This window comes from Lemur catta, chromosome 3 (assembly GCF_020740605.2).
Source record: "Lemur catta isolate mLemCat1 chromosome 3, mLemCat1.pri, whole genome shotgun sequence".
In the NCBI taxonomy this organism is placed as follows: domain Eukaryota; kingdom Metazoa; phylum Chordata; class Mammalia; order Primates; family Lemuridae; genus Lemur; species Lemur catta.
In genome coordinates, this window is record NC_059130.1 from 102615234 (window position 1) to 102636586 (window position 21353).

At 50.7% G+C, this 21353-nt stretch overlaps 1 protein-coding gene across 1 annotated transcript in view; it reads left to right on the top strand.

The window, feature by feature from the left end:
* Window positions 1–21353, top strand: part of CSMD2 (CUB and Sushi multiple domains 2) — a 572570-nt gene that overhangs the window by 440944 nt on the left and 110273 nt on the right. The window contains 5 exon segments of the mRNA XM_045548313.1: window positions 2138–2276; window positions 6008–6195; window positions 16105–16299; window positions 17323–17439; window positions 20756–20869. Of these exon segments, the coding sequence (XP_045404269.1) occupies window positions 2138–2276; window positions 6008–6195; window positions 16105–16299; window positions 17323–17439; window positions 20756–20869 (753 nt within the window).

A 21353-nucleotide genomic window follows, 5' to 3' on the forward strand; every position in this document is an offset into this window, starting at 1 on the left:
CCAGGGCAGAGGCCTAGAACCCAAACAAACTGGGTGCACTTAGAGGGTCGGCAGGAGAGTAACAGGGGCAGTTTCCGAAACACGCAGACTCCCCCTGTCTGTGGCAGACTTGCAGGAAGAAGCCCCGGAACTGGCAAAGGGAGGTGGAGCCTGGGAATCCCTGCCTAGGGTGGAGGCCACATGGTGGCCTTTGAAGGAAGGGGTCCCTGAAGGAGCTGGGACTTCTGACAGGACACGGGCTTTCTGCTCTCCCTGGCTACACAGACTCTGTTTCTAGGCTGGCCTGGGCAGGGCCACTGTCTGGGCTGGACACTGCAGTCTTGCTTTGCTAAGTTCAAGGTTCTAGCCCGATGGTATAGGCCTCTGGGCAGTCCCACGTCTCTAGCCCTCTGCTCTCGACAGGGTTCAGCGGAGGAGAGGCCAGTGGGGCACAAGCAGACCCGACTCAAAGAACCATCCTCACTCACAGAAGCTCTTGCAGCTGGGGCTTCTCCCCTGCTGGCCGTGGGGGAGGAGCTCTCCCGCACCCCGACTACCGCTGACAGAGGCAGCAGAGAAGGGAGAACCTTGGACTTCAGAGCCAGACTGGTGTGGGTTTGAGTCCCAGGGTGACTCTGGGCAAGTTACGCAACCTCTCTGAGCCTCAGTTTTCTCCTTTGTAAATCAGGAAGAATAATTCAGTGTTCATTGAGTTGTTCATGAGACACAAATGAGATAATGTATCTAAAATGCCGTTTGTCAGGTCAGGCATGTAGCAGGTGCCTACTTGAGTGTTTGTGGTGCTCACGATGGTACTTAGGATATATTTTCCCATGGAAAAAACACACTGCTCATGACCACTCGGGTTTTATGTTCAGCCACATCCAGCTTTTATGTCCTGACCTGAAGGCCAGTCATTTTTTTGGGCTCTACTAGGGGCCAGTCCAGCCCTTTAAGCCTCGCCCTGAGGGAAAGCCGCAGCGTGAGGCAATAAAGCTCGTCTCGGCGACGGGCAAGTGCTGCTGCTCTTAACCTTGGTGCTCGGATGTACCCTTTGGCTCCCACCCCGGTGTCCTCATCCTCGATTTTCCGGCCACCCTTTAAATGGCTGTCTGTGCTCCCTCTGGGCTCAGCATTTGCCGACTCCGCTGCCAGCCTCCGATGGTGCCCTGTGGTTTCCAGACGGAGCCGTATTCACAGCCTAAGCCATCTTTTCCTGTTAATGACCCCACACACTTGCCAGCTTCTTCGCTGTCCAGTCCTCGTGGCACAGTACGGCAGCCTCGGCCATTTAGGGAGAGACCTGGCTCAGGATCTGGGGGTGCTGCCCAGGAGGTCCCGGGGGGGTGGTTGCTGTATGGCCTGGCCACCTCCTCCCTCCCCACCTGCTTGAAAGGCCTGTCACCTCAGGGGAGGGCACCCACTGTGGGCTCATTGGGGATTTGTCACGTCTCCATACAACTGAGGTACACCACACTCTTGGACAGGGCCTTTTGGAAAGTTGGAAGGTATCTGCAGCCCAAGCAGATGCCAAGAGCACTGGCAGTGTAGGAGAGCCGCTGCACTTGGCAGGTGAGCACGAGCGTGTCTTCCACTCCTCCTGACATGGAGTGTGCTGGAACTTGCCAGAAATACCCACCAAGCTCACCTGGAAACTGGAGTGAGGACGTGGAAGGAGACCACATATTTCATATGTCTGAAGACAGTGATATCTGTGCATATTGACTATTTACTCTATACAAAACGCTTTGGCAGACATCTCCAATAATCTTTACAGCCACCCCACAAAGGAGATATATCTGTTTTTACAATAGAGGAAAGACACTGAGGTCCAGAGAGGTTAGGTAAATTCCCTAAGGTCACACAGCCAGGTATTTTTTTTAATCATTTATTGAGGTGAAATGCACATATCATAAAATTACCTATTTTTAAATGAACAATTCAGTGGCATTTGGGACATTCAAAATGTCATGCAACCACCATGGCTATCTCCAAAACACGCCCGTCACTCCCAAGTAAAACTCTGTCATTCCACACTCCCCGCAGCCCCTCGAGCCAGGTTTTAACTGTGGCCTGTCAGACTCAACCCCGCCACCGTGCCTTACCTCACAGTAGGGGGCAAGCGTGACAGCCTCACCCCGTCTTCCTCTCTCCTCAGCTCCCTGCGGGGGAGACCTGACCGGACCCTCGGGAGTCATCCTGTCGCCCAACTACCCAGAGCCCTACCCACCAGGCAAGGAGTGTGACTGGAAAGTGACCGTCTCGCCGGACTACGTCATCGCCCTGGTATTTAACATGTATGTACCTTTCCCCCGGGTGGGAGACAAAGGGTTCAGAGCAGCTGGCGGGCCCAGGACCCGGGTCTCGGGGTGAGTAGACACAGGTGTGCGAGCAGAGGTCTCAGTTCCGTGGGAGGTGAAGCAGGTGGCAGGGAGAGAGAGAAACTGGCAGGGACTGAGCATCTACGTGCCAGACACTGTTCTCAGTGGTTTCACACATACTATCTTATTTAATCCTCACAATAATTCATGGAGTTGCTGTCATTATCTCTGTCTTGCCTCTGAAGACACCGAGATTCAGAGAGGTGGCGTGTGCCGGCCCCTCGCCCACCTGCTGCCTTCGCCCCCTGCTCCCCGCCCTCCGCCCACCCCCAGCTTTGCACAGCCCGGCCCCCAGCCCCCGTCCAGCTCCTGCGCCCTTTCATTCCTCTCACAGATGAGCTCTTCAAAAGAACCGCCTCTGCCTTTCCCGACTTCCTCACCTCACTCCCAGCCCCCTGGAATCTGGCTTCTGCCTCCACGGTTCCACTGGAAGCTCCTCTGATAAAAGCCGCCCACGAACTCCTGGCTCCAAACCAAACAGAACTGGCCGCGTTTCATCCCACTCTGCCTCTTGGTCACCCCCTCCGTCCTCTCACTGCTTCCCCGCTGTCTGTGAGGTTGCTCTCCCCGGGTGCTCCACACTCTCCTGTGACTTCAGGTGGCCTGTGCTCGCCCCGCTCCCTTTGCCAGACTCTGTCGGGGCCTCTCCTTCCCGCCCACACCTCCTTCCTGGAGAGGCCCAGCCACCCCCATGGCTGTGCTGTCCTCTTGTCAGAGGGACTTCCCTCTGCCACCCGCCCTGACTGTCTTTGGAGCCCACAGAGGCTCCCTGTCCAGCTGTTGGGGCTCTATCTGGGCCTGCAGGCACCTCAAATGAGCATCTTCCCTCCCCACGCCAGCTCCGTCCTGAACCTCAGGCTGGCCCTGGCGCCCACTCTCACTACTGCTCCACAGCCTGAACGCACCTCACGTTCTTCCCTCTTCTCCATCCCCCCGTCCGCCGTCGGGGTCCTGTCTAAATGACGGCCCTCGTCTCCTCACAGGGTCCTCTGCCCGTCTCACCTTCCCTGCCGATCTCTCCCTTACCGAGCTGTCAGAGTGATCTTGTCACTCAAAAATGCTGAACTAACCACCCCAGTTTCCATTTTAACATCCCATAATGATAGTGCTCAGCAATAAAAAAGAATGAACTACTGATACATGCAACACCATGGATGAATCCCAAAAATATTATGCTGAGTGAAAGAAGACAGACACAAAAAAGCACACAATGTATGATTCAGCTCATATAAAATTGTAGGATCGGCAAAACAAATCTATGGTAAAGCATTCTGATCAGTGCTGGCGTCTGGGGGTGGCGGAGGTTGGCTGGGAAGGGTCACTGGGGACTTTCTGGGACAGTTCTGGGTCCTGATATGTATGTGTGAGAACTGACAGGAGTGATCATTCCACAGTATATAAATCATATTGTGATTTAAACACAAAGAAACAAATAGATCCTATATTTTTAAACCCCATAATAGTTCTCTGTTGCTTATAAATTAAAGCCCAAACTTTGGAGTATCATTTCAAACAGTATGGCCCCTGCCAGCCTCTCCAGTCAGTCCCCAAGCCCGTCCCAAGTCCTGAGCGCCAGCCCGCCTGACTCCTTGCAATTCCAGGCCTTGTCAGACTCGTCCTGCCCTTGTGACTCTGCCTCTGCTTCTTCCTTCAGAGCAACTTCCTTTGCCCTCCTGTCCACCCTCTGGGGGTCTTCTCAACTCCCAAGACTCGGCTCAAGCCTGACCTCCTCTGAAAGCTTCACTTGCAGACTCCCCGAGGAGCCTTGTTTTGTGCTCCTGCTCTGCCTGGGTCGGGCTGTGTACTTCCCTCTGTTGTTGACACATCTTCATCCTTCTTCACCCCCATATGCCCCAAGGCTGGGAGGGGAGGAGGCATGCGTTCTCCTTGCACCCCATTTTTATTTCCAAACCATGACTCCTCTTCTCCCCTTTTTCTACTAGGGTCATTCCTAGCTCTGCTTCAGTCTCATAACCTCGCTCCTCACTTCCTGCGGCACCACGAACTTCCCGAAGACAGGGGTGGTGTCTGGAGTGTCTCCGTGCCCTTGGCACCTTGCACAGTGCCGGCATATTCAGGGTGCAAATAAAATTTGATGATTGAAGGAAGGGAGGGGCAGACAGAGGCAGTTATTTAAGAAGTGGCAGTGCCATCATCTGTGACCAAGACTGACTCCCTCCAAACCCTTCCCCGGTGACTTTTGAAAAAGTAGAAGCTGAATGACAAGTGCAAGGACACTGTGTCACCCGGCAGCGGTGTGGTAACCCCGCAGCTGACACCAGTGTGAGAGGGGGCCGAGCGGGAGGAAGGCCAGTGCAGCTCTGGCTCTGTCTCCCCACTCCCCAGCTCTCCACCCTGTCTCTCCAGCCTTACCCCTGTGCCGTAGAGGTGTGTGGCCTCCTCTCTCTACCATATGTCTTAGCCCAAGGGTCGAACAGCCATTTCATTCTCAGTCCAGCCAAATGGCATACAAATGGCTTAACATCATTGGCAGGTTCTTGGAAACTGCCACTTTAAGGGAAACAATGTGCAGCAGGTCTTCAAATAATATCCTTTCATTCAATGTCATTTCCTTGTCACGTTGATGAGGAAAAAAACTGGTTTTGTTATATGTCATTTCTCTTTAAGTCGTAGTATACAAGAGCCTATTGATGTCCTTGAGGACTTACTATACCTGAGTATCCCAGCCCAGGGCTGGGCGTGGATGAATTTGCATCCAAAATCTCTTCTCTGCAAGCTCATTTGCTTTTCTATTGCTGTCATCTTGGCATACCTGATTGGTATCGATCGCTTCTCTTGGATACACACTTAAGGGTGGAATCGCTGCATCACAGGGCAGGCGTGTGTTCAGATTTGGTGGATAACAACGAAACAGTCTTCCAAAGTGGCTGAACCAATTCACGCTCCCACCAGCAGGGCGTGAGAGCTCCAGGGGCCCACGTTCCTGCCAGTACTTGGCACTCTCCACCGTTTTCACTCCAGCCGTTCCAGCGGGACCGATTACAGTCTTGAACTCTAATATTCAATTTGCTAAACCAAGACAGTTTTTAACATGGATTTTTCTTCTACACCAGGGCCAGGATAGCTAAAAGAGAGGCAACCTGTGGGCGCATGGAGTGGGATGGTAGCAGCCCCTAGAGAGAGCAGGAGAAAGGGCTCTGGATAAAGGCACAAAGCCAGGCTCCTTCATGGTCACGGGCCCCTTCCTGCCTGGGACTGGCTCCCTGGGTGTCTCCTTCCCTCTTAGAAAAGGAGGTACAGAGCAGCACAGTGTAACACACGCTAGTGTCAGGGGTGAGACCTGTGTTCTGGACCCGCTTAGGCTGAACACTTGGTGCCTAGAGTTGGCATCCCATTTTCCCTTCTGGATGAGGAGGACATTAGGTTTTCAGCTCCAGAGTTTTGGACACTGACTGTGGACTCTGCCTCCTCTGCCCCCAAGCCTACCTTGTCCACCTTCACACCTGACTGAGAGGTCACTGGGGCTTCATCCTCACCCTCCCTCCAGCCAGTCCCCAGGGGTTGAGTGCCAGTGGGGTGGGGGGCTTGCTTCCTGGGAGGCCCCACCCTTTGTTTGAGCCTAAGGCCCCAGCATGAGCCTTTATTTGACCTTAGTGGGGTGGGGGTGGGATGTTTTTGTTCCCCAGCTTTAACTTGGAGCCTGGCTATGACTTCCTCCATATCTACGATGGACGGGACTCTCTCAGCCCTCTCATAGGAAGCTTCTATGGCTCCCAGCTCCCAAGCCGCATTGAAAGCAGCAGCAACAGCCTCTTCCTCGCCTTCCGCAGTGACGCATCTGTGAGCAATGCCGGCTTCGTCATTGACTACACAGGTAAGGGCCCTGGTGCCAGAGATTACTGAGGGCAGGGCCAGCCAGACCTGGCAGGGGGGGAGAGTGTAGTGCAGTGAGGAGAGCCCTGGGCAGGACCACAGGGTGCCCATGCCAACCCTGGCACTGCTGCCACCTGCAGAGAACCTGCCTTCTCTGCGGTCCCTAGGTAGCTTAGTCCTTCACTCCCGTGTGCCCCAGGGCTGGGAGAGCAGGGGGCCAGCATTCTTCTTACACCTCATTTTTATTTCCAAACCATTACTCCTCTTCTACCCTTTTTCTCCCCTTTTTTTCCCCTGTCTTAGAGGATCATTCCTAGCTGCACTTCAGTCTCATAGCCTCACTCTGTAGCTCTCAGCTAATATCTTCCTGGTCACTCCCTCTCATTAAGGAGGGTTTAGACATGAGGCTCAACTTTCCTCTCTACTCCAAAGCCTCCCACCATCCTGGGTGACTTCAATACCCATATGAACAGCCCATCCAATCCTAGAGTCACAATGCTTGGACCTCTGTCCCCAGGACACTCCTTGGCCATACTGTGGCACCTTGCCATAGATGGGTCACTTTCTGATACTTCCTGATCACATTTGCATATCCTTCCAGATGTCCCGCTCCCATTGCACCTTTGAACGAATCAAGGCAAGCTCACAGTGTAGGGGTCAGAAGCAGGAGTCAACAACTGTTCTCTTTAAGGTAGCAAATATTGCAGGTCTGTCTGTTACAGCTACTCTGCTCTGCCATTGCAGGGCTAAAGCAGCCACAGACAAAACATAATGGCGTGGGCATGGTTGTGTTCCAGTAAAAATTCAGTTACAAAGACAGGCGAGGTCGCTGCCTAGTCAAGAGCATAGACTGTCAGATGGAAAGCTCATGTATTTATCTAACCTCTCAAAGCCTCCATTTCTTCATCTACACAATGATGGCAGGAAAATTCCTGTCTCAGAAATATTAACATTATAAAGATCAATAAGTGCATGGATTACAGTCCTTGGTGTGGTGCCTGGCACGTACCACACATTCCGTAATGTTTAAGTATTGTTAGCAGCAGCACGAGTGGTTCCAGGCTCTCGAGCGCTCCACTTTCTTCTACTCCGTTAGTCTCTTTTTGACCTTTTATTCTTCCCTAATTATCCCAAACCCCATTATCCAAATCCTAGCTCCATTTCTTGCTTGATTTGTGAGCTTGGCAAGTTATTATCTCTTGGAACATCATCTACAAAATGGTAGTAATAATAATAATGTTGCAGAAGGTTAAGATTAAAAGATATTTTACACATGCATATTTTATATGTGTATGTATGTCTGCGTCATGCCTATGTGGACTAACACTCTACAGATATTCTAGAGATGATAGATTTTGTTATTTCTACTATAGCCCAAGTTCTCCCAGGCCTCATCAGCCTGTGTGTACAAATGGGGTCACATTACCAGTTAAAATTAAAAATTTTCTGGCTCATATTCCCCACTTGCATAATGTAGGACCTCAGCCACCTTTTAAAGTGTCCCTTCATTAAATATTTCTGAACCCCTGGGAATATCTCACATGAGCGCGCAGATAATGCTCCTAACTGCAGCTAACTCAGTGTTTACCAACTGCCAGAGCTACCCTAAGTACTTTACATCCATCATTTCATTGAACTCCCATAGCTCTCAATTGTCTGCTGTTCGTCAGGTACAGTTCTGGAAGACTGGTACACAGAATAGAGAATGTTTTGCTTGTAGTCTTCTTGCCCCGTGGGGCCGGCCTGGGGAATGGATATTTTCCCTCTTCGCTTCCTCCAGGTACCTGCCATTCGGCAAACCTCCTGTATCCAAACCCTTCTCCACGTCCCAGTATCAGATCAAACAGTCAGACCTTTTGGAATTCTAGCAGAAGGCACCTGCCTTACACCCAGCCTGGGACCGCCACTGCTCCACACACCACCATTCCCACTGCCATATCGTCATCACCATTTTGTTATTATTCATGTCTTTATCCATATTCTCATCAGTACTCTCAATTTTCCTGCCCATTGGTCCTTCTATTGCATAAACCATGCAAAACTGCACCCTTTGTTAAATACACACCCAAGCTGCTGAGGACAGCTGAGCAAACATGATGCTTAGAGCCACTGCAAGTAATGTCCTTTAACCCAGCTAAGCCTTAGCGGCCACCAGAGCTGCCTCTGACTTCTTACAACTGATTTCTTCTGCTTGGCAGAGATTCCAAAATTTCACCCCAAATGGCATCACTGTCAGCCTCATTCTTGTAAGATGATTTCATTTTCTCTTCCCTGGGTCCAGAAAGCTACTAGGTAGAGATTCCCTCAGCTTCTTCTCCAGTCACCTTGTTCATGGCAACCTGGCTGTGGCCATCTCTCCCCCAGGTTTTCTCCAGGGAAATTCATGAGCTGAGAGCCACAGCTCCAAGTCCCCTTTCCCAGTGAAGCTCTTTCCACTTCTAGTTGTTGGCCCAAGATGGCATCTAGATGGATCCTCAGGTCCAAAACACAGCCCAGGGACTAAGGCCTTCCCAGCTGACACTGGAACCAGCCAAGTGGCTGAAGGAAGGCCGTTACCAGGGAGAGGCTGAAGGGGAGGCACAGCCTACTGGCTCACCCTCCAACACTGCATTAGAATATGCAGTACAAGTGCCAAGATAAAGATAAACATGGGTGTTTGGGGAGTAGGGGGTGCCTGTTGAGAACCTCAAGCTGCCAGCCTGCCTTCCCAGGCTACACACCTCCTAATATTAGGCGCCCCCACTATCTCTGGTAGCCCACTTGGTGGACAACCCAGGGGCCTTACCCTGTGGTGTCCCTATCTCAGGATCTCTGGATCCCTGGAATGGGTCTCTTTGCTACCAGGTCCCACAGTCTGGATGATATTCTCCCAGGCTCCATATCTTTCTCTACAGGGTGGGCTCCACCACTTATTAACTGTATGGCCTGAAACAAGTTTCCTAACCTGTCTGAGCATCTGCTTCCTCATCAGTCAAAGGGGGACAGTGACATGAGATGGAGGAGCCGTTGTGAGGGCTGATGAATAGGCACAGCACCTAGCAGAGTGCCCAGTACCAGCGGGTGCTTGGCATGCACTTTGATCCACTCTTTTCCATCCCACTGTCTTTTCCCCGTGTGACTGGCATTTCGTGTGCTGTGCCCTCGTTGAGAAGAGAGAAGGGTACGGACCCCTCTTCCTGGGGCTAACCCAGTGGAACACAGTACATTTCTTTTTTGTTTACTGAAGGCACAAAGTGTGAGCATATGTTTTGCACATGTACATGTATGAGGGTGGCATATTTGTAACATGGAAATTTGTGACATATGTGTCTATATACTCCTCCAGTCCACAGCAAGGAATTTGGATGTTCCATACTCTGTCTATAGAACACCATAGATGGAGATGTAGCCCAGTGAGAACTTACACATGAGGCAGGGCTGGATCGTGGGGAGGAGAATTGGCATCCAGAAGCCACCTATGTCTGTCTTTTAGAGAGATTGGGCCTCTGCTAACGCTGAGGATCCGAGTCTCCTGGGAGCTGTGGCTTCAGGGGTCCTGCTCTGGGAGGTCAGGGGAGCCCGCAAGAGCCCCGTCTAGCGAGACGTCGCTGGACTCAGCTGGGCTTAGCGCCTGAAAACCACTCTGCGGGGTCAGCCCTCCCCCCACCCAAGGCAGAGGGACCAGGGGCCTTTCCCCACGTCCTGCCACCTTCCCAAGGGGGAAGCTGAAACGGTTTGGTTGAATCTGAGGTAATATTTAGTTTCAAACCAAAAAACCCACTCAGACCAATTTAAGCAAAAAAAAAAAAAGAGGTAATTTATTATAAGAATCTAAGAAGCAGAAACCCACTCAAAACAATATGAGAGAAAAAGGGGATGTTATTATAGGAAAATAACTAACAAGCAAACTAATTTAAGTGAAAAAGTGTTCTATATTTTAACAGTACAGTTAACGAAAACTCACTCTAACACAAAAAGGCGACATGTTTCTAGAGCACAAGAGCCCCAGGGCAGGAAGTGTAAGCTCCCAAGGGCCTGAGAGTGAGGTTATCATCGCCCCCAGGACCACCCCGTCTCCTCGCTCCTTTCTGAGCATTTGCTGCATTCTTCTCTCCCTGCAGGTCAGTGTTCCTGGCTTCTCCATTATCCTGGATAAGCGTGGCTGGCTCACTCTTGACTTTGATTCACGTCCCAGTTCATATCCCAATTCCAAATCCCAAAGGGATCAGCAGAGAGTTCAGGTTTAAATCGAGTGTCCACTGAGCAGCATCCTGGGATTAGGCTTTTGGATAAGGGGCAAGGGCAGATCCAGCATTTTTATTCATTTGTTCACTCAGTACATGTTAATTGAGCACCTACCATGTGCCAGACATTGTTATAAGGGTTGAGAACAGAACAGGGAACCAAAGTCTCGATGGAGTTCACATCCTAGTGACAACCAGACTGACAGGCATTTCTCCTGCAGATAAGATGCTGGAGGCCCACGTAATTCTAAGGAAAGGAGGGGCGGGTCTTTAGGTGTCTCTGTTCAGTTTCCTCTGGAGGTGGCTGTGGTGTCAGGAAGGTCCCTAGTTCGACCTTCTAGGAGATAGTTCTAAGTGCAGTCATGCCATCTGTGGACTACGAGACCATTGCTCGGAGGCACTTCTCATCTGAATAATTCCTCCCGGGTAGCTTTGCCCTTGCTAAAAGGAAACAAAAGGAACAGGGAGGATCCTGCCTTTTGGACACAAGTCCCAGGGAGGTTCATTGTCTTTCTCCAGACCAGAGACAGCAGCAGAACGGGTTGGGGTAGGGAGACTTTTATTCTCCTCTTCCAGCACGTGTGGTGGCCTCCCCAGGCAGGGACAGGATAATATGTCCACGCATGCACGTGTGTGAGACTGTCCATTCGCTCAGCAAATGTTTAGTGAACTCTTGCCTCATGCCACGCCCTGCCCTGGACACTGAGAGTACAGCAGTGAGCAAATGGCCATGGTCCCTACCCCAGTGTGACTTAAAGGTGAGTGAGAGAAACAGACAATAACTAAGTAGACAAGCAAGAAAAAAAAAAAAAAAAGCATAAGAAGCTAGAAAAAAAAAAGAACAGCCTACTTTGCGGAAGAAAAACAGGGTGCCCACTTCAGAGTGGTGGTGGTGAAGGCCTGTCTGAGCAGGGGCCATTTAGACAGAGCCCTAGCGGGTGAGTAGAAGCCCTCTCTGTGCAAGAGTGGGGGTGCAGGGTGTTTCAGAGGGAAGAGTTCCAAGCATGTGTTGGAGAACCTGAAATAACTCAGGAAAGACCAAGGAGGATCAATGTTTACCAGAAGGTACTAAAAAATATCTGTTTTTGTCTTTCAAGCCCTTGGAAGTAACACTGTGGGCCTGGGAGCTACGGCCAGATTCCCACACCTGCTACCACCCGCATTCCCGCAACCTGCTGTTGCCATGGGTCATCCTTTTTAAATTCAAAATGGAAATATCTTCATTTTTTGCCTATTTTTAAAGTAACGCAGGTTTGTTAGAAAAATTCAAACACTATAAATGCAGATAAGATAAACTCTTAAGAACTTGACATCCCCCAATATCACCATCCCCTGAAGGACCATTATTAACAATTTGTTATCTCATTTCAGGTATTTTCTATAAATATAAAGTAACGTAAATTCTATACCAGGGGTTGGCAAATTTTTTCTGGCCAGGGAGGACATATTTTTACTTCAGATGATCTCTGTGGCCACTACTCAGCTCTGCTGTTACAACACTAAAGCAGCCACAGACGATATGTAAACAAAAGGTTGTGTTCCAATAAAACTTTATTTACAAAACCAGGCAGTCCGTGACCCGTGGGCTGCAGTTTGCTGATCCCTGCTCCGTATGAATGAGATCACATTATATGTACTAATCTGCAATCTGGTTTTTTTGTTTTTGTTTTTTTCCCCAACCATAGATCCTGGGCGTCTTCCCATATCAGTATTCAGAGATTTATGCTTTTTAAAAGCTGCTTGTATTTCAGTGATGGCTCTGATCCAGCCTTTTTAACCAGTTCCTTACCAGTTAAATGTTGGGGTTATTTTCAGTTTTTTGCCTTTGCAAAGTTTGGAAGTTAGCCTCATCTGTTAGGACCACAGAGAAGTTGGTTCTTTTAATTTTCCCATTTTGGAGGGTTTGGGCTTATTTATTATCATTATCATCATGATGTTTGAGTCATTTAGTGTTATCATGACTGAGCTCTGGTCTGGCAGACTGAAGACCTGATTTGGGTCTTAATTCTACCTCTAAATAGCTGAATGGCTTGGAAAAAACTCATTGTCCTCTCTCATCACCACATTCCTCATCGATAAGCTGAACATGAGCATACCTGGCCCTGCTTTCTGCACAGGGTATTGTGAGACACAAATGAGATAACAGATTGGAAAGTGCTTTGGAAATTACGAAGTGATATTCCTATGTAAGGGGCTATCATCATTATCATTATCCTTGTCGTCGTTATTAATGTGATGAATGATGAGCTCATCTTTCTCTGACACGTGAGTAAATATAGAACAGAGTCTTAGATGGAAGCATTGCTGTGGTAGGTTGATTTTTCCAAGCCTCAGAGTGTTCAGCCAGACAATTCAGCAGCCATTTATTAAGCCTCTGTTATGTGCCAAATATGGCCAGCGCTGGTGCCAAGTACTGTGCTAGCTGCCAGGGTTATGAGAAGACTAGGTGTTGGGTTCTGCCCTCCAAGAGTTCAGAACCCACTGGAAAGAAATACAGTTACCCAGCCTACCAGTGTAATATGATACATGCTATCGCCAGGGAAAGAAAAACAGAATTCTGCCAGAGAGAAGGCAGAGTTCAGGAAACCTCAGGGAGGGTGGCATTGAAGAGTGTATGAGTTTGCCACACAAAGTAGGGAAGAAAGGACATTGTGGTATCTGTAAAGTTCTGGGGCAGTCGTACCCAGTGGGGGTCCAATGCCAGTGCAGCAGTTACCCCAAAACACAGTTGCTTAAACAAGGTAAAAGTTTATTATCCTTCTTGTAAAAGAAGTCTGGAGGTCATGATTTAGGGTTGATGGGGAGGCTCCACCTGGGCTCCATCCATCCTTCTGCTCTCCCGTGCCAGTCCCTGTCCCCATCCTCAAGGGTATCTTGGACCCAAGATGGCGACCAAGGCTCCAGCCATCAGGTCTGAGTTCTAGACTGAGGGAGGGAGGGAGGGAGAAAAGAGGGAAAGGCCAATGAGCATTCTTCAGCTGAATCAACTTCCCTTAAGCAGCCTCTCTGGAAGTTCCACATGAATTCACGGAAGATATTTATTAAGTGCATACCATGTGTCAGGCACTGGAATACAGCAGTGAACAAAACTGAAAAACTGCCCTTCCGGAACCTGCATTCTAGTGGAGGAAGGCAGAAAAATATAAGGTAGATATATAGTAGATGAGGGAGTATTAATCACAGTGGGGAGAAAGCAGAGAATGGTGTCAGGGAGCACTGGGGAGAGGAGTATCGCAATTTGAAGTAGCTGCTCACAGAGTGTCACTGAGGAAGAGACACTGAGCTTAGTCCTGAAAGGGGTGAGACAGGGAGCTGTGCAAACCAGGGAATGTCCCGCACACAGAGGCCAGTGCAGTTGGAGCAAAGTTCACAAAAGGGTGACAGGAGCAGAGGTCATGGAGGGGACGATTGGGAGCCGCATGCACAGGGTCTTGGAGGCCTGAAAGGATTTGGGGTTTTTCTCTGACTGAGACAGGACACTACTGGATTGTTTTCGGCAGATAGCGTCTGACTCGTGTTTACATCTCTTTGGCCAGACCTGGCTGCCCAGGAGGCTGGAAAATGTAGAATTCAACTAGTGCCTTGAAGCTCTGGGTAAAATCTAGGCTCCACAGTAGAAGGACAAAGAGGGCAAATGGATATTGGGGGCCACAGTTACTTCTGCCTCTTATGAGCTGTGTGAACTTGCTTCCAAGTTACTTGATTTTTCTGAACTTCAAATAATATGACTCACTTTGAATTTATAAAAAGGACAGATGAAACATAAGACATGGTGACAGTTCCCTGCATACACGTAAATGTGGATATATTTTAATATATAAAAAGTGTTTCCTAGTTAAATAGATACATCCACATATAAAACATACTAATTAAATTCTAGATATTTATACCAAAAACTTTGTAGCCTTGTCTGCCAGTGCGTGGTGGTCTTTCCCTCAATAAAATAGAAGAGTTACCTATGTATATATGTACATATATATATATATATATATATATATATACATAGGTATATATGAGCTTAGTCTAATTGACATATGAGTCACCCAATGGCCAGTTATATTCTGGCCAGAGCCACTAGGCTTACATAGAGGACAGATTTAATGAAGGCGAGTGACCATTGTCTGGGTCCCCCTTGAGTTTAAATGCAATGGTGCATCCAGAACTGCTCCACCCTCAGCTACGGGTGAAGACTTAAAGAGCAAGATGGTCATAAGGGCTCGAATGCAGGAGTAGCTAGACTTGACGGGATCATAGACTCTCAGAGTCCCACCGCATCAGTCAGCCGGCTGATTGGCAGCTGAGTGACAGCCTCAAGCAGCGGCTGCCTCCTGTGCAGGTAATCTAAAAGGTACCCAGGTGACAAGCACCGCCCTCAGCCAAATTCCTCCTGAGCCATTCGCCTCTGATGAATGAACTCTGAACCTTTCTATTCCAGCTCTTTTTCATCCTTAGTGCCGCTCTTTGAATTTCTGAATCCTTCTGCAAGGGCTGTCAGCACCTCTTTGGAGCCCCCCTTTCTAGACCTCTCTGGTGCCCTCATAGCGTAGCCTCTAGAACTGTAACAGAAACCTGATTCTCAGTGCATCTCCCAGGTACCGACTGGCCTTGGCCACACCCTGCCATTGCCCAGCCCCGAGGGCAGGCTTCTTACCACCAGTAAGTGAGCTTACTGGAAGGGGAACAGAGGAAAGGCCATAGTGGATGGACATGAGCGTTGGCTCCCAAGAGCTGCCCAGGATTTCCAGCTGATGGTGAAGGATGGGTGGAGCTAGTACTCCCAGTCCTCAGGCAATGTCAAGTATGTTCTTGTCTGGTGCAGAGGGACAGAGTAGATGACAGTTGGACACATCCACGACATGACTGATTGGAAAGACCGTAAGGATCAATAGCCAAATTGGGAAATCCTGAGGTTTTAATAACCTGGCAAGTACCCAACACCCAGTGCAAAGCTCTAGAAAACTGTATTGAAGACCTTGACTTGTCTCAGAGGTGGGATAACCCTAACCAGAAGGGAAGTGGGGTTTCTTGCTTCCTCCCTGGATCTAAGTATGGGGACCCATCCACTCCGCAGTGCCTGCACCAGGTGGCTGTGACTGGGCCTGCAGAGCAGATGCCAGATCCACCTCCCCAGCCAGCAGTGAGAGGGGCAGAAGAGAGAGGGAGAGAAAGAGCCATCCCTGGAGGCACACTGTCCGCCCTGCTTCCCGCCTGGAGACAGAAAGCCCAGGAGCCCTGCCACCCTGGGGGTGGAGGGAGTCAGGGCTGAGCAGGGGGTGGGCTGTGCCTGCACACTGGCCTTTACCGCAGTGACCCTGCCTGCAGCTGAGATGGGTCAGGGACCGTCGGCTCCCACCCATCAGAGCATCCCATGCTCCCTCTGGGACAGAGCCAGGAGGGGCGTGAGAGAGGGCCTTGGAGGTTTGGCTGCAACCCCTTCCTCTGTGGACCACGGCGAGAATGTGGGCAGAGGAGGGGGAAACTCCTTCTTTAATATGATTTCCAGCCTTAGATTTCTAACCAAATTTGGAGGAGTTTCTAGACCTGAAGGAACAGGACCAACAGTCCTGAATCCCATGTGCTCTCTGTGGCTAACTAAAGTCAGGTTCTCCTCCTGGGTGCTGCTCCGGAGAAACAGGCTGCTAACAGGCCTCTGTGCGTGTGCATGTGTGTGTTTCTCTTTCTCCCAGAAAACCCGCGGGAGTCATGTTTTGATCCTGGTTCCATCAAGAACGGCACGCGAGTGGGGTCCGACCTGAAGCTGGGCTCCTCCATCACCTACTACTGCCATGGGGGCTATGAAGTTGAGGGCTCCTCCACCCTGAGCTGCGTCCTGGGGCCTGACGGGAAGCCCGTGTGGAACAATGCCCGCCCAGTCTGCACAGGTGCCGGGAGCCCAGGGATGGCGGTCTGAGGAACCAAGGGAAGGCCAGGGGCAGCGGGGCTGTCAGCTATGGGAAGGGGCCATGGTCCTCCAGGGTGGCTCCTCCCAGTGGGGCCCGGCAAATCTGGGCTTGCTGTAGAGGAGAATGGCTCATAATTCACCAGGTGTGCAGTCCCTGTCAAAGTGTCATCTCTCTTGGATCACATAGCGTCCCCACCCCCATTCAGATAGATGCTCATGTCTTCAACAGAGGCCCCCAGACATGCCACAGCAGGGAGCTCACACCAGGGAGAAGAGAATTTAAAGGAGGCCCCTGGACTTGCTCCCAGGCCTAGGGAGAATCACTGAGAGATCAGATGTGTCAAAGTAAGGCCCGCAGAGTAGGCTGGTTCCAGGTAGGTCTGGGTTAGCCACCGAGGGGTCCTAACAAGAGGGGTAGAAATGAGTGTCAGAACCTCAGAGCATGGTGACCTGCCAAGTTGAAGAGCCCAGGAGGCCCCTGTGCCTAGGTGGGAGAGGCAGGCTCCGAGGCCCACCCCTTGTGGAACTCAGACACCATGGAGGGGAACTGAAGGTGGCTGGGTTGCATGGTCTGGCCGCTCCCGGGTAGCTTCAGCGCCCTACTCATGCAGTCACTGACTGCCCGGGTGCAGACATCAGCCACGGGGCAGCAGATCATTTCTAGGCCCCACTTGTAAGCAGAAGAAGTTCCTACTGTGTCCCTCAAGGCTGTGCCTTCAGGGATCAATGCCAATGTCAATAGTTGGAGAGCAAGGGCTGACATCTGTCCAAGGCAACCCTTGACAGCATCAGGGTGAGTTTCGGGTCCCATACCAGGCCAGGGATGCATGTCCTTGGGCAGGGCAGGCCAGCGTCCTCAGACTTCCCTTCTCCACCCTGGTGGCCACCCACTGGAGGGCAGCCCCACCAGGGCCAGACGCTCAAGCTGGGAACAGAATGGAGGATGGACAATTGGTGAGAGGTGCACAAGGTCACTTGCTTCTCTGTCCGGTTTCTCTTTCAGCCCCCTGTGGGGGACAGTACGTGGGTTCAGATGGAGTGGTCTTGTCCCCCAACTACCCTCAGAACTACACCAGTGGACAGATCTGCTTGTACTTTGTCACCGTGCCCAAGGACTATGGTATGAGATTTTTTGTTTATGTTCTCTGACTCCTCTCCCTCCTTCCAAAATGGGCAACTCCTCAGGTCCTTCCCAGTTATCCCCTCCCATCGTGGGATCAGCAGAACAGTGTCTCAAACAGAGCAGCTGAGTGCTGATGCTCTGAAGCAAGCTGTGGAATACATTCCTGACACAGAGGGAAGACGGGCACAAGTGGGCCCAGCCGGGACCAAGGAGGCAGAGCTGGTGAGAGAATGGCCAGGACAGAGGGAAGGCAAGGTGTCTTGGGGCTACCCAGCACAGCCCAAGTCTGAATGGAGCTGCTGCAGACCCAGGCCTGTTGAGACCCAGGGGCAGGTGGCCAAGGAGCAGGAAGGAAGAAAGGAATGGGATGGAGGGAGATGGAGCCACGTCATTCCGGTGTCCCACCTGAGCACCAGAGCCTGGTCCAGGAGCTATAGGTAGGACAAACAAGAAAAAAGCAAGGAGCAGGCCAGTGCCCTGAGAAGAGAGAGAACCCTCCAGATTCCGAGAGACGCAGGTGGAAAGAATCAGGCTCATTACCTGGTTGGCGGTGGGGATATACAAGAGTCCTGCCAGCCCTGCAGGTTTCAAGAAGATTTTGAAAGGCAACCAGGGGACTGGCCTGGGCTGCTCTCTCCCTGGGTCTCCTCTTTATGGGAGGACTAACGAGTATTTCTAAACACGGTTGGTATTGGGTGTAGCAAAAGGCATCAGTATGTCCTAATCACCTAGGCTGCTTGGGGCAGCCTACAGAGACCTGGCTGCTTATTCCCAAAATGGGATGGGCGAGCACAGGCCATGGCCTGATGCTTGAGTTGTTCCCCAGACTTTCAATAAGCACCTATCAGGGGCCACGCACTTGGCTAGGTCTTTGGGCTGCAGAGATGAGCGAGGCATGTCCCTGCCCTCTGTAAATGCCCAGTCTCATCTTCACCCATAGCTCCAGCCGTCAGTGCACCCACTCCTGCCCCAGCACCTGCACACTTATGTGCACATGCACACATTCCACAACCTACTGACGTTGCAGTTTTAGACATGCCGATCACAGTTAGAAAAGTCCTGAAAAGTTGTCCAATCTGATCTGCTACCCAGAGCAGACTCCTTGATAGGTGGGCATGCAGTTTGTGTTTGAACTCCTCCAGTGGTGAGGAGCCCATGCCTTTGCAAGCAGCCGACCCTAAGGCTAGTCAGTGGCATTGAGCTGAAAGCTGGATGTGGACATCTCTCCCAAGCATCTTCTCTTTGCCAATGATGCTGAGCCCAGGGATGGGGGGCAGATTTTTCCCTCTGGGTCTGACTTGAGCCCCAGCACAGGTCTCAGCACTAGCATCGTCTTCTCAGAGGTCTTTCTTTGATTCCCCGTCTAAAGTGGCCTGCCTTGCCCCATAATTCTAGCCATATGCCCAGAACTTAACATGAGCTGAAATTATCTTTTCTATTTGCTTAAGCATTTGGTTGAATTTCGGGGGAGGTTTTGGCTGTGTCTTCCCACTAGAATGTACACTCTGTGAATGCAGGGACCTGCTTGTCCTGTTCACCACTCAGGAGGAGAGGACAGAGATACCCCTGCCACCAGCCCTCACTCAGCACCCACTTTCAGGGTGTGGACATGTGCTCTTCCTTCTGCTCTTCTGCCCATGATTTGAGAACTAAGAATCTTTCGTTCCATTCACTACCATATTCAACATTGCAAATGCTTTTTTATCAGGCAGTCAGCTCCATGGCCTAAGTCCCTCTCTGCTCTGACATGTGTGTGCACAAACACACAACACATACAGCATACAGATATGCACACAACATACACATGTACACACAACACATACAACACAACATATGAACATACAACATGCACAATGCACACAACATATACAATGCACATGCACACAGAACACATACATGTGCAACACAACATATACAATGCACACACCTGTCCACACAACATATATAACAAACAACATACATGCACAATACATACAACATATACACAACATATGTGAGTACACACAATGCATGTATATGCACAGCATACAGTACACAACATGCATAATACATATAACACGTGCACATGCACATAACATGACTACAACATGCAACATACATGACACGCATGTGAGCACGTACAACATGTATAACACATATACACCTAACATGAACATGACACAATACAGCACATATGACATGACACATACATGCATACTCACATGTGCAACATACATACATACACAGCACACATGTGAGCATACACAACACACAGCATGCATAACATATACAACACACACATGTACATCCCACTTCCCACATGCTCAAGGCTCTGAGCCAAAGTGGAGACGGGTCTGCCCTGGCTCTTGCCCTCGGATGCGCCAGGCCAACTGGGAGACCGGTGTAGGCAGAATAACCTGGGGTCTGGCAGGTACCTGAATGGGAGCTGTGCCCACTGTGGCCCAGAGTGACCCCAGCCCATGCAGCAGGAACTGGCAGGGAGGGGAGGGCTGAGGAAACCCCTTGCAATGCATAGCTGGTGGCCTGAATACCTATCAAATGGCCAGGCCCTTAGATTTTGTCTGACTGGGGACTCATAAGGGCTGTGGCCACTGACTTTTCAGCCCTCTGCCCCACATGAGCTGGGTGGCCCTTGGGAACTCTCTTAACCTCTGAGCCTCAGATTCTTGTCTACAAAATATGGATCATATCCAGAAGAGTCATGGTCAAAGAAAATGATGTACGTAGCAAGCATGGTACCTGGCACCCAGTAGGTGCTTGATAAATGTCATTTTCCCTCTTCCCTGTGGGCTTTGCCAGAGGCAGATGAGGGGAGTTATGTGCCTGTTCCAGAGACAGTTGCTCCTCCCCAGGAGGCGGCTGCTTCTCGCCACCCCCATTCCTCTTAGCTGTGGGAGAGCCGCGTCCAGGGGCTACCCTGTTCTGCTGGACCTTTGAAGAAAAAGCAAGGGACAATGTGGGATCCTGAGATCACATGGAAAGTGGGGCATGGTACCGAAAGCCCTTTCATGGGCTTATTCCTGGGAAAGAACTAGGTTAGCTCAGTGCCACCTCCACCGGCCGGACATTTGGGTGCAGTCCTCGCTCCATATGTCAGCCCAGGCCTCCCCAGCTCCCCCTCCCTGACCCGGGTGTCCTGCCAGTGTGGGAATCAGCCAGTAGAAAGCCTCAGTGAGCAACACGAACCAACAACTTCCTCTGGGTGGCCCTCGTCCTGGCCTGGGGCCCCCAGACCCGCTGTCCCCTCTGCTCGCCCCCAGCATGCCTGCCCGGTCTTGCACGCTGAGATCTCCGCACCGTGTCTCCCCCGCAGTGGTGTTCGGCCAGTTCGCCTTCTTCCACACGGCCCTCAACGACGTGGTGGAGGTGCACGACGGCCACAGCCAGCACTCCCGGCTGCTCAGCTCCCTCTCGGGCTCCCACACAGGTACCCAGGGCTGGGCCAGCGTGGGGACGGTGGCGGGCTGGGGGCACCGTGGCTGGTTAAAAGGAAGAAGGCTCTGGAAGCACGATGACGTGTCCACAGGTGGAACCACATAGCTCCGTGTGTGTCATGCCCTGGTGCTGTCTCTACGACACAGCGGCAGCTCCTGGGAGCATAGCAGGGGGCTTCACCCAAGCTGTGTCCACACCGCCCCCAAGTGGTGTAGCAGCATTCTCCTGTTGGTGTACCAGACCCCCAATTTTTATTCTAATTATAAACATACTGCATTTTCATAGTAGAAAACTTAGGGACAAAACTAAATAACCTACATAGAGAATTAAAATAAAGACCACCCAGAAAGAGCCACAGATAAGATGTAGTGTATTTCCTTCCAGTCTATCTACTTAGACCTAATCTTTTACATATTTTATTGAACAAACCAATATACATATTTTTATTGAAATATCCACTGTGAGCTTTACTCTGT